The sequence below is a fragment of the Melanotaenia boesemani genome, chromosome 20 (genome assembly GCF_017639745.1).
Source record: "Melanotaenia boesemani isolate fMelBoe1 chromosome 20, fMelBoe1.pri, whole genome shotgun sequence".
Taxonomy (NCBI): domain Eukaryota; kingdom Metazoa; phylum Chordata; class Actinopteri; order Atheriniformes; family Melanotaeniidae; genus Melanotaenia; species Melanotaenia boesemani.
The window spans coordinates 26638360-26654253 of NC_055701.1; the positions used below are offsets into that span (position 1 = coordinate 26638360).

The 15894-nt window shown below is 39.6% G+C and overlaps 2 protein-coding genes across 4 annotated transcripts in view; one reads left to right on the plus strand and one right to left on the minus strand.

Annotated features, from left to right (window-relative positions):
- LOC121631164 (estrogen receptor beta-like) overlaps positions 1-12197 on the minus strand; it is a 50192-nt gene extending 37995 nt beyond the window's left edge. Inside the window, exons 1-2 of one of the 3 annotated variants that reach the window (XM_041971866.1) lie at positions 11976-12197; positions 4065-4152 (exon numbers count right to left, since the gene is read on the minus strand). The gene's annotated coding sequence lies outside the window, so the exon portion shown is untranslated. Of the gene's footprint in view, positions 1-4064; positions 4153-4395; positions 4412-11975 lie in introns of those variants that run through there. The other 2 variants (XM_041971868.1, XM_041971869.1) reach the window with 2 other exon arrangements.
- LOC121630864 (zinc finger BED domain-containing protein 4-like) lies at positions 6937-8966 on the plus strand. Its single transcript, XM_041971378.1, has 2 exons — positions 6937-7874; positions 8131-8966. The coding sequence occupies exons 1-2, from the start codon at positions 6937-6939 to the stop codon at positions 8669-8671; spliced, it is 1479 nt and encodes a 492-aa protein (XP_041827312.1). The 3' UTR covers positions 8672-8966.
- Positions 12198-15894: the final 3697 nt, after the last annotated feature.

The following is a 15894-nucleotide window of genomic DNA, read 5'->3' on the forward strand; positions in this document are numbered from 1 at the left end:
CTGAGACAACTGGAGCAGTTTGCTTATGAGGAGTGGACCAAAATACCTGCTGAGAGGTGCAGAAGTCTCACTGACAGTTACAGGAATCGTTTTATTGCAGTGGTTGCCTCAAAAGGTCGTTAAAGAACATTTTAAGTTAAGGGAACCATCATTTTTGTCCAGGCCTGTTTCATGAGTTTATTTTTTTAAATAATTCTGTTGATGCATGGTTGAAAAGCAAAGTCTGACTTTCATTGGTTAAATTTCATCGAATTTTTATTTATTATTACTTTTGTCAGATTCAAGTTATTTCTGAGTTTTTCTTTCATTAACAGAAGGGTACCAATAATTTTGTCAACGTTTGTATGCAAGTAGTTTCAGGAAGTGATGCAGAAATGGACCCAGAATGGGTCTTTTACACATTTTAGCGCTGAAGCCCTGCAAGATGGTTCTCTAGCCAAGAGACTAAAGTCATTTTTATCTACTGTCGATGTAAACTGACTTACCACAGTGCATCACATCTCAAATACTACCTGCTAGAGCACATGCATATTGGTTAATTAATTGCTCTAAATTCTCCCTTGGAGTGAGTGTGAGTGGCTTTTTGTCTCTCTGTGTCGACCCTGCGATGGATGGCGATCTGTCCAGGGTGTACCTGCCTCTCGCCTGCTAATTGCTAGGATAAACTATATATAAATATATAAAATAACTATACAGGTTTCCTTTATTATTCGGTAGTTGACAAAATGGCCCCAGGTCAGCTGAGCTATACACCACCCCATAAATTCCAGTTTCCAATACTTTAATAAACCGTCAGCACAGCACTGGTAACAGCTGTTAGGGAGGCAAACTGTGGTCATATAACAGTTCTTAATGTTAGCTGGTAACATGTACATGTAGCGGATATATGATGGTGGAATTATGAGACATTACATTCTGCAGAGCATCTCCGAACAACATGAATCGCAACAGGACTACCACAAAAAGAGCGAGCAGTATCTTACAAGCGTCTGGAGACGAGGAGAATGTCAGAATTTAAGATTAAGATTGATGTTTGTATTTTGGATTTCGTTCCCCTTTTACCCAAATGTCGCAGCTGGTTGAAACTGCTGAACTTTGGTTCAAAAGGTTTATCTTGGATGTCATGCAGAATGTGCCACGCTTGCTTCCTGGCAGTGATGTGTGACAGCAGATGCGACACATTTCTCTTACACACATCTGCATGCTCATAATGACAAACACAGAAGTAAAGTTGATGGATCCCAGTTGACATGGTGGAGCACTGGAAGTTGCCAGAGCTGCATTGAAGTTGCAGAAATTGGACAAAAGTTGCAAGAATTCAGGAGAATTGGCTAAATTTGTGTTCAAAGTTGCATCTTTAATTACTGTATCCCTCTTTACATTTCTCTATATGACTCTGCACACATGCTTTGTTCTAACTCACGTTTTGTCATAACAGGATGTTGAACTCATCATATGTTTACATACACTTTCATGTAATATACGTATGCATAGATATGTATATTAAATATTATTCGTTTGCATTGATATGATGCATGTATGCGTATAGATGTTTTATTGTAACTAACAAATGAACCCATGAATAAAGCAGCAGTTGTTGGCTTCAGTTAATGCGGATCAAAAAAAATAAACAAATATAAGTTTCAAAAAGAAAAAAAAAACATTACATGTGTTCAACCCTGAGTCTTGACTGAAAGGCACAATGTTTCTACTTATAGACACAACGCTCCAACTCAAAATAATTTATTTTTAACATATTTAAAGCAGCGAGGCAGACCCATCCCCAGATCTGAACACCTCTACTCGATCCTTTTACTTCCTGATATTTGTCTGACAGATCAGATCAGGAACACATGCCATCCAGTCAGAAATGATGCCGAAATGGTGCCTCCTGTCAGCTAAGAACAGGAAACTGAGGCTACAATTCACACAGACTCAACAACACTTTACAATAGAAGATGGAGAAACGTTGCTGGTCTGATGAGTCTCCATTTCAGCTCCACATTCAGATGCTAGGCTCAGAATTGGGTGGAAACATCATGAAAACATGGATCCAGCTTGTCAGATCCAACAAAGCAGCTTTGGGATGTGGTGGAACGGGAGATTCTCATCATGGATGCAGCCGACAAACCTACAGCAACTGTGTGATGCTGTCATGTTAATATGGAGCAAAATCTCTGAGGAAGGTTTCCACCACCTTGTTGGATCTATGACACCAACAGTTAAGGTAGTTCTGAAGGAAAACAGGGTGCAACATGGTACTAGAATGTGGACCTGATAAAGTGGCCAGAAAATTAAACTAGAAAATGAGAAAAATACAATCTCATCAACATAAACTGTCCTCTAATGACTAAAGAAGAAAAAAGAAGACCAACTAATTCTTGTAAGGTCTGTGGAAACTGACTTTATTTCTTGTTCTCATAAGTCATCATTAATGTCCTCTTGGGTTTTCAGTAAATGTAAACAGCTTTACTTAGATCCATTTCTGTCACAGTAATGCTTGCTGCGGTGCTTGTTTTTGGTCCCCGAGCCTTAGGTGGGGCGGAGCAGGTACCAGAAAGCCCTGGGTAGAGTCTGGTCAGCTCCTGCTTCCACAGCTGTTCTCCATCTGCCCTCATCAAGGCTTGCTTTTTAAAGACAGCAGGACCAACCAGATCTCACCACATTGTGTGACTTCATGTGTGGTAATTCAGTCTGTTCCTGTCATATTTTTCCCTTTGAGTTGCCTATCTGCTTCTTCGTGTCTCCAGTGATCACCTCCATCATTCTACCTGCTTTGGCTTCAAACCATTCCCACACCTTCCTGCTGAACCTACCTGCCTGCTCGCCTCACTACTGGCTCAGGACCCACAGCCAGCTACCTCCCCCTCTGTTCAGGACTTGCACCTGGATCCAGTAGGTTACCCTGCTGTTTTTGGATTTTTTTCTCTTACTAGAATTTTCATTAATCATCTCCCTCCCCAGGTTGTGTACTTGGATCATTCCTCTGGCTTCCAACCCCTGTTACTCAATAAACCTGGTCTTCATTCTTTCTCAGTTCTTGCATCGGGTCTCGAGTCCTTTTTCAGTCAGATTCAAGCTGTAACAGCACAATCTGGCCAAAGAGATGGACACAGCAGATGCTTGGAAATCTAAATTGCTCCAAAACATTCATGAGCGAATGTCTAATTCTTCTAAAGGAACATCACCTCCAGCAAATGTAGGCATGATTATTTTATTTTTTTTTTTGGCTGGATTAAATATGTTCTTAAACTATTACATCAAAAGGAAATTTTCTTCATTTTAACTTTGCTCCAGCTCGTAGGAAGGAGCGGCTGCAGTGCTTTGAGCCATTAAAGTTTTTTTTTATTCTGATCAGACTTAAAAGATTGTTTTAAAAAAAAAAAAAAAAAAAAAAAAAAAAAAAAAATATATATATATATATATATATATATATATATATATATATATATATATATATATATATGCATACATGGAAATATCGATTGAAAGGCACAGTATAGTTCACATGCATCTTCTACTGAACACTAAGTTTGTTTTTCCAACTATCAAACATCCAACATAGCAGATGGAAATAAAACAATATGAACAAAGTTGGTTAAAACAGCTGTGGCTTTAGATTTCTGCTTTAATTGTATATCTATAAAAACGTCCAGACAGCCCTGTTTGCAAAAGAACTTCTGGTCACATAAAAACACAGATGTGGTAGAAAGGCTGCAAAAGGCTGACTAAAAGAAGAGATCACTTTTGGCAAATCTAAGAAAACTGCACTGTTTTACAACACCTAATGACACCTTTTTGTTCAATACAGGCAGCTACTATGTCTGCCATGTAAACAAAGGCGTTAACAGTGGATATTGATGCAGGCCACAGAGATGGTGGCCCATAATCTGACATCACATGCAAAAAACAGATTATTCTGTCCACACAAACAGCACAGTCAGATTATCAGACAATCTTCACCTTACAAAGGTATCTGCTAAAAGTTTAAGTGCCCCGAAACTACGTTTCACATGTGGACAAAAGGAACAAATACATAGATAAATCAGTGTTTGTCACAATACCTTTGTGTGTATGGAGACAACCTTAGAAGCAGCCTGGCAGCCGTTATGTTCAGGTAGAAGATTGGAAGAATCAGTCAGGTTACCGGCTCTGTGAGAAACAAATGAAATGAGATACTAGGCCAATCTAGATACAGATGGCAGATCAGTCTTTTATTATTGGGAAAACTCTAAATTAAGTTTTGTTCTTTATGTTGTCAAAGAATGTCCCAGAAGTGGATTCACTTGATTTGGGGATTAAAGGGTCTTATCAGAAACGGGTCTGCAGTTTCCATTTTTCAAACAGCTACTATCTGGATTTTTACCAGTAAATTAAGACTCGTGACGCACCAACTATTTAGAAATCACAACAATGCATAGTTCCTGCACTGCAGCAGGGAGTTTGAGTCTGTGCCTGGCTGAAGGGCCCTATGGTCTCCATGCTGCAGAACACAGACGAAAAAGCATCATTTGATAAGAAATCAGTAGTAAAATTAAGATTATCATGGAATTTGCTCACATGAAAGTGTAATTAGCTTTCTCTAAAGATCTAAGAGGTTTTCAGTGTCTGAGCCAAATGAACAAGAAAAGCAACAGAAGTCAAATGTATTTTGGCCGCTGCAGCTTCCCGTCTGTGTGACGTCACCTGTGCTTGCAGGACTCAAGTCAGCGATGGCAAAGAGACCAACAGAAACACCAAAGTTGTCCAAGAAATAACAAAATTCAACCCTAAGTAGTTTGGGAAAAATGAAGATCCAGATTCCTGGAGAAGATCCAGTTGATATTGACACGTTATTCAAAATGAATATGATGATTTACAGAATAAGGAGGGAAAAAATGGATTTTTATGGCTCAAAATGCAACAGACGTTTTTTTAAAAAGAGGCTGAAGACCTGCCTTTTTAACTTCAATTTTAACTAATTTTTTTATTTATCCACAGGTAAATTTGTTTTTTAGAATTTTAGAAAGGTTTATTTTACAGGGCTCCAGACTAACTTTTCTTACGAGGACCACAGGGGCCCCCAACTTAGTTTTTTAGGAGCGCAAGCAGAAAATTTAGGGGCGCACACTGAAATCGCCTTGCATAGCAAACATTCACATTTCCTCTAATTTTCACTGTATTAGTGATAAATACTTGAACAATAAATTCAGAAATTACAATGTTTACACTTCACATTTATTTGTGCAGTAATTGACACAACATAAAAAAAACATCTTACTGGTCGCACCACTACAAAACAAGTAGACATAGAACTTAACAAATCTAATCAGATTTGATGATTTGATTTGATTTTCACTTTGTAGTCGAAGCAGAGCGGCAACTTTGTCCCCATCATCCCCCACAGGGCAGGTATGACTGGTCCATGTAGTTCCTGGCAATAAACAGCTTCAGGGACTGATGCTCCTCTCCAGCCACTGTTCCCACTCCTCAGTAAGAAAAGCAGCTATTGGCTGTCCTAGAAGTCACTAATGAGCATAAGCAGCCTGGTACACACAGTTGTAATGATTGCTGCCATTAAGAGGGATGTAGTGGGAAAGGCAAAAATTGATAAAAAAAAAAAAAAAAGACAACAAAAAATGTTCCGAACAGCAATAAATAGATAAATAATTAGTTCTGTCAATATTTTCTTTATTTTTAGTTCAGTTTTTTTTAAGTGTCTTTTGTTTTTTAATTGGGAGTCTGCAACATGTCACAACACTTTTAACTTTTTAAATATTTTTGTCCACACTGTTTATTAATAGACATTACTATCTAATAAGCCAGCACAGGATCATACAGCAGCAGCTTTGTACGTTTCATTTTCAGCCTGGTCATGAAACAGAGGCGAACGTCGTCTGATCTGAATGCAGCTGCTGCTGCTGCTAGAAGACAAAGCCTCGTATGAGTGCTTTTGGACGCGGGAAGGGTCTGTACAGCACCCGCTCCTCACTGGGAAGAGTAAACTACGTTCACTCACCACAGTCTCCAAAAGTCTCCAATAATACCAGAAAAAGTCGCTAGATTTGTCGCTAGTCGCTTTCATTTAAAGTCGCTAGAGGGGTCTGAACACTCGTTAAATATAACAACAAATTCACTAAGTTGGCAACACTGAGGAATAATCAATACCCCCAAGATAAGCCAATCACAGTGGTCGTTCGCTCCCCGCTCACACGCACAGTGGCTGCCGTCTTCTTCGTTGGTGTTTGTCTCCTGTTCTCGTATTGAAGTTAGTAAATCGGCAAACCAGCAGCTAATTTGCGCATTACTATGAACTACTGGGTTGAAGAAAGGAGCAGAAGTTTGTTAGCGACAAAATAAATGCAGTTATAACTAGGGATGCACCGATCCGATATCGATATCGGTATCGGTACCGATATTGTGGAAAATTTTAGATCGGGTATCAGTGTCTATGGGCCCGATCCATAGGTGCAGATCTATTCAGCGTAATTCTATGCTTGGGCTTTGAGTGACGTCGACGAGTGACGAGCCACACGGAGGCTCACTTTGTTTAGCAAAATGGAACGAGTGAAAGCATCAGCTGTTTGGAGATATTTCACGTTGCCACAGCCAACACATTCCACAGCAACATGCAATTTATGCAGGGTGAATGTTCCAAGGGGAGGTGGTAAAACTTCGAATTATAATACTACCAACCTAATTAAGCATCTCCAGAGATTTCACCCAAAAGAGCATGCCGAGTTCGAAGAAAGTAATAAACAGAAAGGAGGCAGTATGAAGCAGCTAACTTTGAAGGAGATGAAGGAAAGAGTTGAAAAGTTTCCACCCAATAGTGTACAAGCAACAAAAGTCACAGAGAAGATACTAAATTTCATTGTAATGGATGGACAGCCGCTGTCAGTTGTCGGAGATAAGGGATTCCGGCTGCTAATTAACCACCTGGAGCCGCGGTACAACATGGTAAGCCGAAAATATTTATCCGAGACTGCTCTACCTGAACTGCACGGTAAAGTGCGCAAACACATATTCGAGGAGATAAAAGATGCCAAAGTGATTAGTTTCACGACAGATATCTGGAGCTCGGACGTCTCCCCCATGTCGCTGTTAAGTTTAACAGCGCACTGGCTTGATGAAGGTTTCGAACCGCACAGTGCAATGTTAAATGCAACAAACTTCCGTGGGTCACACACCAGCGATGCTATTGCAGCTAGCCTAAAGGAAATGTTTGAGAAGTGGCAAATTCCGCAAAGCAAAGTCCATGTGGTCCTCAGAGACAACGCCAGCAACATGAGAAAGGCAATGGACAACATGGGTGTCCGTAGTGTCGGCTGCGTTGCACATACAATGCAGCTTGTGGTCAACGAGGGACTTCTCTCACAGCGGGCTGTGAGTGATGCCGTTGCATGTGGAAGACAGATTGTCGGACACTTTAAACGTTCTCCGCTCGCATATTCACGGCTGCAAGATATCCAGGTTCAAATGAACATGCAACCAAAACGCCTGCAGCAAGACGTCAAAACCAGGTGGAACAGCACCTACTACCTGATAGAGAGTCTGATAGAACAGAAGCGAGCTCTCTCTGCTTATTCTGCTGACCACGAGCTGCCCACGACACCCACAGCAAACCAGTGGGCCTTACTTGAGAAAACGATGATCTGCCTTGAACCGTTTGAGGAGTTTACAAGGAAGGTGAGCTCAGCCACAGCCTCCACTGCTGATGTTGTGCCAAGTGTCACCGTACTCAAACGTCTCCTCTCTATGGAAACCGAGGCCGACTCAGGAATTAAAACCATGAAAAAGAGTCTTTTAGCAGCGGTTGACAAGCGCTTCAGCACTGTGGAAGATGAACCTCTATATGCACTTTCTACCCTGCTGGACCCACGATACAAAGACAGGTGAGAAACGTATTACTTTACAAGTAAATCTCAAATTAAGAGTTTAGTGAAACATTTTTTAATGTTTTTGCAAGTTACTTAACTCTTTATGACATACTATACAGCTTAATAGAACTTAGAACTGATTAAAAAACACAGATATTACTTAAATAACGATATAATAATTATTTCTAACTCCATATAAGTTCAGTTTTTAATTCAAAAAGTATTACTTTACTTGGTCTATAACTGAACCCAACATATTCTATTTTTCCAGATTTTTCACCAGCGCAGACTCTGCCAAGCGTGGGAAAGATGCACTTGCTAAAGAACTGGAGGAAGACTTGAGGAGCACCACTGATGGAGCAGCAAAGGCTTTGGAGCCACCAGGAAAGGCCCTCAGAGTGGAAGCAGCAGCTCCAGCTTTGAGCAGTAACAAGAGCAGCAGCTTCATGAGAGAATTTGACAAAATTCGAGGGGAGCGTGAGGAAGAACCTGGTGCAGCAAGCAGCTCTAGCAGTGCTGTACAACTGCATGGATATTTTACAGAGGAAACAATTCCTACCACAGATGACCCATTCAAATACTGGAGAGTCAATCGGCAGCGGTTTCCTGGCCTTGCTGCCTCTGCCTTAAAGTACCTTTGTGCGCCCTGCACGAGCGTGGAAAGTGAAAGGCTTTTCAGCACAGTCTCTACCATCTTGGATGAGAAGCGAAACAGACTGACAGCTGAAAGAGCAGAAATGCTTGCTTTCCTAAATAAGAACCTGCCAGTGATGCTTAAAGCTGAACTTGAGAAGCTTGAGAAGTCTGCTTGAGCAGGTCATTGACAATGAATGCTGTGAAGAAGCATTTACAATCTGGGACTGATTTTATTTTTATCTTTTTTACCTAGCTAGTGAAGCTATTGTTTTTTTCCAGCAGTTTTTGTAATGGATGGTTAAGTTATACAATTTATTTTGCACAATATCGCTAAATCCTTATAAAGAGCTGATTTCTGTGGATTTTCAATATGTACCAAGTACCAAGCTAGTTTCCTTTTGGTTTCTTTTTCTTAATTTCAGCTCCTTTATTATTTATTTTACATGGGATTTTGAATTCCAAATTGCCCTGACTGAGCTATGTTGATGTTTATAAATGTTGTGTAACCAAGATAGTTTTTTTTCTCTGTTTGAGAAGCTTGTTGAATTTAAGATAGCTGTACACAGTTTTCTTTACACATTGGTGCACAGTTGTTACATAAATATTTCAGTATTCTATATGTGTTATTTTTTTAATTGGGGAAGAATTTTTAAAGTCAAATCTCATGTTGTCTTGCACAAAAGAATGATCCCAGTCTTTTCCACATTATGAAACATAGTTTGTTCGGTAGTTCAGTGCTGCTTTTCCTGTATCGGCATCGGATAGGTATCGGCCGATACTAAAGCTCAGATATCTGTATCGGTATCGGAGATGAAAAATGTGGATCGGTGCATCCCTAGTTATAACTACTACAAGAAAAAGACCGGCAAATGTATTGGCTGCCACTGCGCGAGTAGATGAAAAATTCACTCGCACTGTCTCACACTTTAGTCGCAAAATGCAACCATTTGGTCGCAGTCTGGAGCCCTGTTTTAAATTCGCTTAACTTTTTAACCCCTTTTACTCCAGTGACCCACTATGCCGGGAGCTCTGCCTGCTCGGTCTGCAGGATTGTTGCTGCGGTGTCTGGGTGGTGGGAGGTCCTGCACCGCAGCCCTATGCTTGTGGTGTGGGCCTGGCCTGCCCGGATCTGGACAGCTCCTGTGGTGGCGCCCTCTGTGGCAGAGGGTGTGCTGACTTCTGGTGTGAACAGATTCCCAACATAAAGGTGTGTTTTTAAGTTGCTTTGTCATATACTTTGATGAGCTATACTTTTACACTTTGGTTTTATTATGTGAAGCACTTTGTGTTGCTGGTTGCATTAAAAATGCTTTATAAATAAAGTTTGATTTGATTAGATTTATAGCTTCTCCATGCAGCTGGCACAGGTTTGAATCGAAACCTGGAGTCCTGGAGTCCTGGAGCCCCCCTCTGTCTCTGACTTCCTTTCTGGTCCTGCAATTTTGTCATAACGGCCTCTAGAGCCCAAATAACATCTTTAAGAAAAATATATTTTCCTACTGAACTACTGAAAATTTACACATCCATCAAACATGATCATGTGACATGTATAATGATCATGACCGCCTCTGATTGCTGCTTTACCTGCCTGGAAGCAGCCAGCGAGTGTGAACGCAGCAAACAAACATCTACAGCTGTTTTTCAGCTACTGCCATGTTTTAGTCACTTTGTATCCTGCTATCGTGGGTGATGGGCAGTCTTTGGGCTGGACTCGGTTGGAAAGGTGGGGGGAGATCAGGAGCCCTGGAATAGAGTGACCTTGACAAATTTTCGGCGCCGACCAGCGGAATTCTTTTCAGCAAGAAACTAAAAGAACGGAAGGGGATGTGCTCAAAGCTTGAATTCTTATTTCTGGTAATGGCAGGACTTCCCTCCATCCTCCCCTCCACACACATGCATACTTTCGACTCCCCCATATCACAGTTATTTGTGAGTGGAAAAGGAATCTGGTATTTACAGCAACAGCCAGATTATAATTACACCGTGAGCAGTCTCAAGGCTGTGGAGAGGAGGCTGCTGAGCTCACATCCTCAGTGATCTCCGATGTGGAGCCCAAAGAACAAGAGCAGATAAGTTCTGTTGGCGTGATAAACTAATCACAGCAGGCGTCAAAAGATTAAAAAGCAAAACCTTTACAAATAAACACAGTATAACCTGTGGAGGTGCATACTGTAATAAATTCCTGGAAGGAAACTATGGAAAAACACACAAATCACTGAATTTAAGGTTATAGCCTTCAGTTTAACAGTAAGTACCCAAATAGGTGCAATGGCAATATTAAAGACACTTTACATGGAAAGTACTGGAAAGAATGAGGTCAAAATGTATTAGTCAGTTAAAAAGAGGCAACAGCTTCTATAAGTGTCTTAAATCTAAGTTAACAGAACTTCTATCACAAACTACATAAAATAAAAGATGGTGAAGATGTGATTCATTGAACAGGATGTCCAATTCTACTTCTCAGTTTGTCCAGACTAGTATAAAATGATCTAATTCGCTAGTTTTCCATTTGTACATTACTTATTTTTATGGGTTTGCAGTATATATATATATATATATATATATATATATATATATATATATATATATATGTGTGTGTGTGTGTGTGTGTGTGTTGATTGGTTAAGTTTGAATAAAGAATTAATAACTAAGCAGTTTATGACAGATGCCTAAAGCATTGTGACCTTCTATCTGTGTAGAACTGCACTGTTTAAATCTTTCTAATAACATGTTGGTACAAATTATTTCCAATTAAAATACTTTCCATTTTTACCGGAAATGATAAAGCTCTTGTACTTTTTTTTTCCCATCTGTGCATCAGAAGTCTGCACATCCATATAAAGAAAAGCTGGTTGTCAGGCGGACATCCACTGAACTGATGCCGAGCCAGAAGTTCAAAATGCCACGACTCATTCAGATATAATGGTGTTTAATTTACACTCTGTTTCAGACCACTTCGCGAGAGATACACACCTGTTCCGAGCTGACACTTCTATAAATCAGTGATAATCCCAGTAAATATTCTCCTTTCAGTGGAAAAAGACTAACACCCACAGAGCAGACCTTTCTCTGAGCCTTCTTGTCTTGTGTTGAGTTTGTGGAGATTTTCAGTGTATAATCAGAAATATTTTCCCTTCGTTTCTGCATACATAAAAATCTGCATCTTTCCAGCAGTTTAATCAAGAAAATTCCATTACAGAATGAAATAAATGATTGATCTGCACAACGAATATCAACCTTTAGCCCTCTTTGCTATTGTGAACATTCAAACAGTTTGACTCAAATTTAACACTGAACTCCACATGACGTAAAGCGCGGCGCAAAGTTGCGCGAGAGAAGCTCCTTCAGTCCAGATTCTTATCAGTGTGATCAGAATTCGCTGAGCAGCACCTGTCAGAGTGTTTTAACTCCAAACTGCAGCGAGCTCAGACTGTTGTTCTCCTCCCTTTAATGCAGAAGTAAGGAATGTTTTACACCTACCTGTCTCTTAGCTGATGCGATGATCGGAAGAAGAAATAAGCTGCTGTTGCATCTGAAGTTTTGAGGGTTTTCAGCGTCTCCGAAGCCGCAGCTTTACGCCACCAAATGTAGAAAATAAATAAATAAATAAATAAAGCGTAAAAGTTAAACTTGTAACGCACGTCACACGTACCGGTGCTTGTTCCACCTTCTTAGTCCTTCAAGAACTTCATTATTCCTGGTGTGTGACTACTATTTCCGCTCACCCCCTCTGAAACACTCAAAGTGCGAGGTTTAAGGTTTGGACGTCTGGAGACGTCAGCGGCTCCGCCTGTTTGGAGAGCTGCCAGGCGGCGATGCGCGCACCAGTGGGAGGGTCAGGAGCGCCACGAACTGACACATGGCACTGAAAACCCGAAGAGAAGAATGAAATACAGCAGACGTTTGTCGTGAATAAATGTTTTAGGGAAGAATGTGCGGCTATTCGAGCCCAAACTTTGCTGCTGTGGTTGTTCTGGAGTCTCCTGCTCTGAGTTAATGATTAATGAAGATGGAGCACAACAAAACCCGCAGCCTGCACGGCGCGAGCTGTTTCCACCAGCAAAATACATGTTTTTAAAAGAGAAATTGTAAGTTGCATTGAACGAGATGGCAACACGTGAAAATTAAAACATTAACATCATCTTGGGGCCCCTTTGCCAAGAAATGACAGAGTCTGAAGTCCCTTAATTTACCCTTTAAACTATTAAGCCATAGTATTGCACAATATGCAAACACCTGGACTGAAATAAATGACTGTTTGCTCATCAGTCACATACAAAAGCTGCTAAAGACAATTTTAAAATTTAAAAACTCAAAATACTTTTTACTCTTGTTTATTCTTTGTTTAACTTTGCACTGGCTTGGCCAGCCTCTTTGCCTCCGGTGTGCCTGGTGTGTGAATGTTTCGGTGATGGTAGGAGAGGCTGTTGGTGCGTATTTGCTGCCACGTTTCCTTCAGTGTGCCGCAGGGCAGCTGTGGCTGCACACATGGCCAGAAAAGAGTGAAGATGGATCCAGTAAAAGCGCTTTCAGTGCTGGTTCATACAACGTGGGACATCTCACTGACGCAGGTGTAAAATTTAAAGGACCTCAACAGGTAGTTAGATAGGAATCTGAATTTAGTTTTATATAAAAGCAACTTTGTAATAATAATATTAATAATAATAATAATAATGATATTGATTGTATCATGTTACAGGCACAGACCAGTTCAGTCCAGTTATAATCCAATTAAAACAAATCAATCATATGCTCCACATTACTCAGATTTATAATAAGGTATAATCACGAGACTTCTTAGCAATAACATGTTATTATTACTTGAACATGTATTACATGTATGATGATTATTACTGGAGTACTGTTATTACCTATTATTGATATTATTGACATTATTATTGTTGTTATTATTATTACTGTTATTGTTACGACAACTTTACGGCCCCATTATAGCATGATGTGCTGTTTAGGATGAAAGTGATAATAGTATTAGACGGAGTACTTTTATTATTACTATTAATGTTACATTGCTCCACTACTGTATTTAAGTTTTGTAGATTATATAGGCTGATAGATTATATAAACACATAGACATTATTATTACTATGTTGTTATTACCATCATTATTACTGTGGATACTACATTGTTACTGGTATCATTATTAACACTGTATTACAAACATTACACACATGTATTGTTGATTAAGGAGATATTGATATCCTTAGTATAATTATTATTGTTTCATTAAAGTGTAATATGTGGTATGGCCTAGTGTTATTAGTGTTATTATTAATAATAAACGTGACTGGTTTTCATAATGACTAATAGTTATAATTTATTGGGATCTGGGGACTAGTCAAGCTTTGGCTTTTCCTTCTTTATTTGAACAGGGACATTTTGTTATGTTGGTATATTTGATTTGATTTCCTTTTTGTTTGGCTTATGTTCAAATAAACACTCAATCAGTCAATCAACCAATAAATTCATACACAGAGAGCAAAAAGTGAAGAAAGAATATGGAAAGAAGTACTCGGTTCATCATGGGAGGTCTCTTAACAGCCTCAGCTGATAGCAGCAAGGCTAACGAACAGACAAAAGGCTCATTTATACTCCCCTACGTGTGTAAATAGGTACGTCCATTTCAAACGTTGTCAGACGTCACTGCCCACCTACTCCCATTATGTTGGCCTGGATATTAGGAAATACATCCCCTAGATTTCACTTCCAAGTTCCGATGTTGGTTTCAGACAATAGCAAACATGGTGAGGAGGAGATTATGCAAATGCACATTGTCAGAAAGGGACATAAAAAGAAGCAGCATCGTAGTGGACTGTGTCACCATCAAATACGTCATAGTTCTTCTGCTTCTTTGTTCCTTCTGCTGGTCGCACGTCAGCGATGCTGCCCTGCAGTTTCTGCTGGTACTGCTCGGTTTGCTGCATCAGGATACACATGTGCAAGCTTTCTGAAAACAAACCAAAATATGAACATAAAGGATGAAGACGACAGTCACAAGTCTACCTCTGTATGTGTAATTATCATAGAGTATAAAGCCTTAAAGGTTGGTGAGGAGGTTTGATAAGCTTTATCAAAAAGGAAAGTTTGAAGCTTGATGTCGAAGCTATAGAGGGTGTCTGCTTCCTGGAGCCAAACTGGGAGCTGCTTACAGAGAGAGATGTCTGGTAACTTCCTCCCTCCCATTATATGGAGACTTTAAACACAGAGACCAATAAAAGGTGAATCACATTACGGTCATGTATGGATTTAATATAATGTTTAATAATTAAACACTATTAATGGAAAACATTCATAAGCTCAAACTCCTCCATAATGCTGTGTTGAAAAACACAAAAAGTAACAGAAATCAGACCCCAGATTGTTTTCCATCAAACGTTAATGAATTCTTTCTACACGTTTTGATTCCACACAGTCCCTTTATACCCAGTACATTTTATTTTTTATTTTTCCCTCTCACATTTTTTGCCCTTCCTTTTCATTTATGTGTGTTATTTAATTCTATTCTAGTTATGATACCTTGTGAGTTTTCGTTCATTACCACTTGTTCCCACTTGGGGTTGCCAACGAGCAAGTCTGCATTTGTACCACATTTGTTCTGTAATTTACTCAAAACATGTAATAGCTTTTGGTAGAATTTAGCTCCCATAATCACACAGAACAAAAGAATACAAAACCTTTTAATAAAACCATCAGCAGACTGTAACAGTTCATACCAGCATCTATTGTCGCTCTTTCCTGGGAGAGAGCAATTTCAATCTGAATAAGTGCTTAATTATCCAAATAAGCCGTTTTAAGCTGTTTGTTTGGTAGGTGTTGCTTTGTAAATGTGGAGATGTGACTGAAATATTCCAATGCAGCAGAGCTGTGCAGCCTTAAGTTTCAACTCTGATTTAAATTGTCTCAGAAGTTTAAGGTCAGCCTGCATAATCTCAGCCGTCTCCTTCAGTGACCTCATCATTTGTGGGAATTTGTGACTAATGTATATCTGCCCTTCACTCAACATGTGGCCCAGCCGGTCAGCATGCTCAGGGGTTGCATATTTCACAGCTGAAGGGAGATCAGATAGCTGAACTCCAAAACTTGTTTGACATTTTTTAAATAGTTTCAGCCCATTAGAAAGGGACAAAAGGGTAAATGAAACTGATATTGTTCTTATACTAGAAGTCTGTGCTGTCAATGCAACCTAGTAACAGTCAGACAGAATTTGTGTATTTTTACATATAAAACTAAATGGTACCTAATACTTGGTGAAACTTTACAGTCATGAATCCTGGTGTAATTTGTACCCAAATTGTAACTGTAAATCAACTTATCAGATTAAAGAAAAAGAATAAATTATCTAAATTAGTTGGTCTTTGACCTAAAGTCCAAGTCAAATCCG

Bases quoted from the DNA above. Each gene is read 5' to 3' on its own strand.
- LOC121630864 (XM_041971378.1), top strand. From the start codon at position 6,937: ATGGTAAGCCGAAAATATTTATCCGAGACTGCTCTACCTGAACTGCAC. The intron at 7,875-8,130 runs GTGAGAAACGTA...CTATTTTTCCAG, and splicing joins GACCCACGATACAAAGACAG to ATTTTTCACCAGCGCAGACT.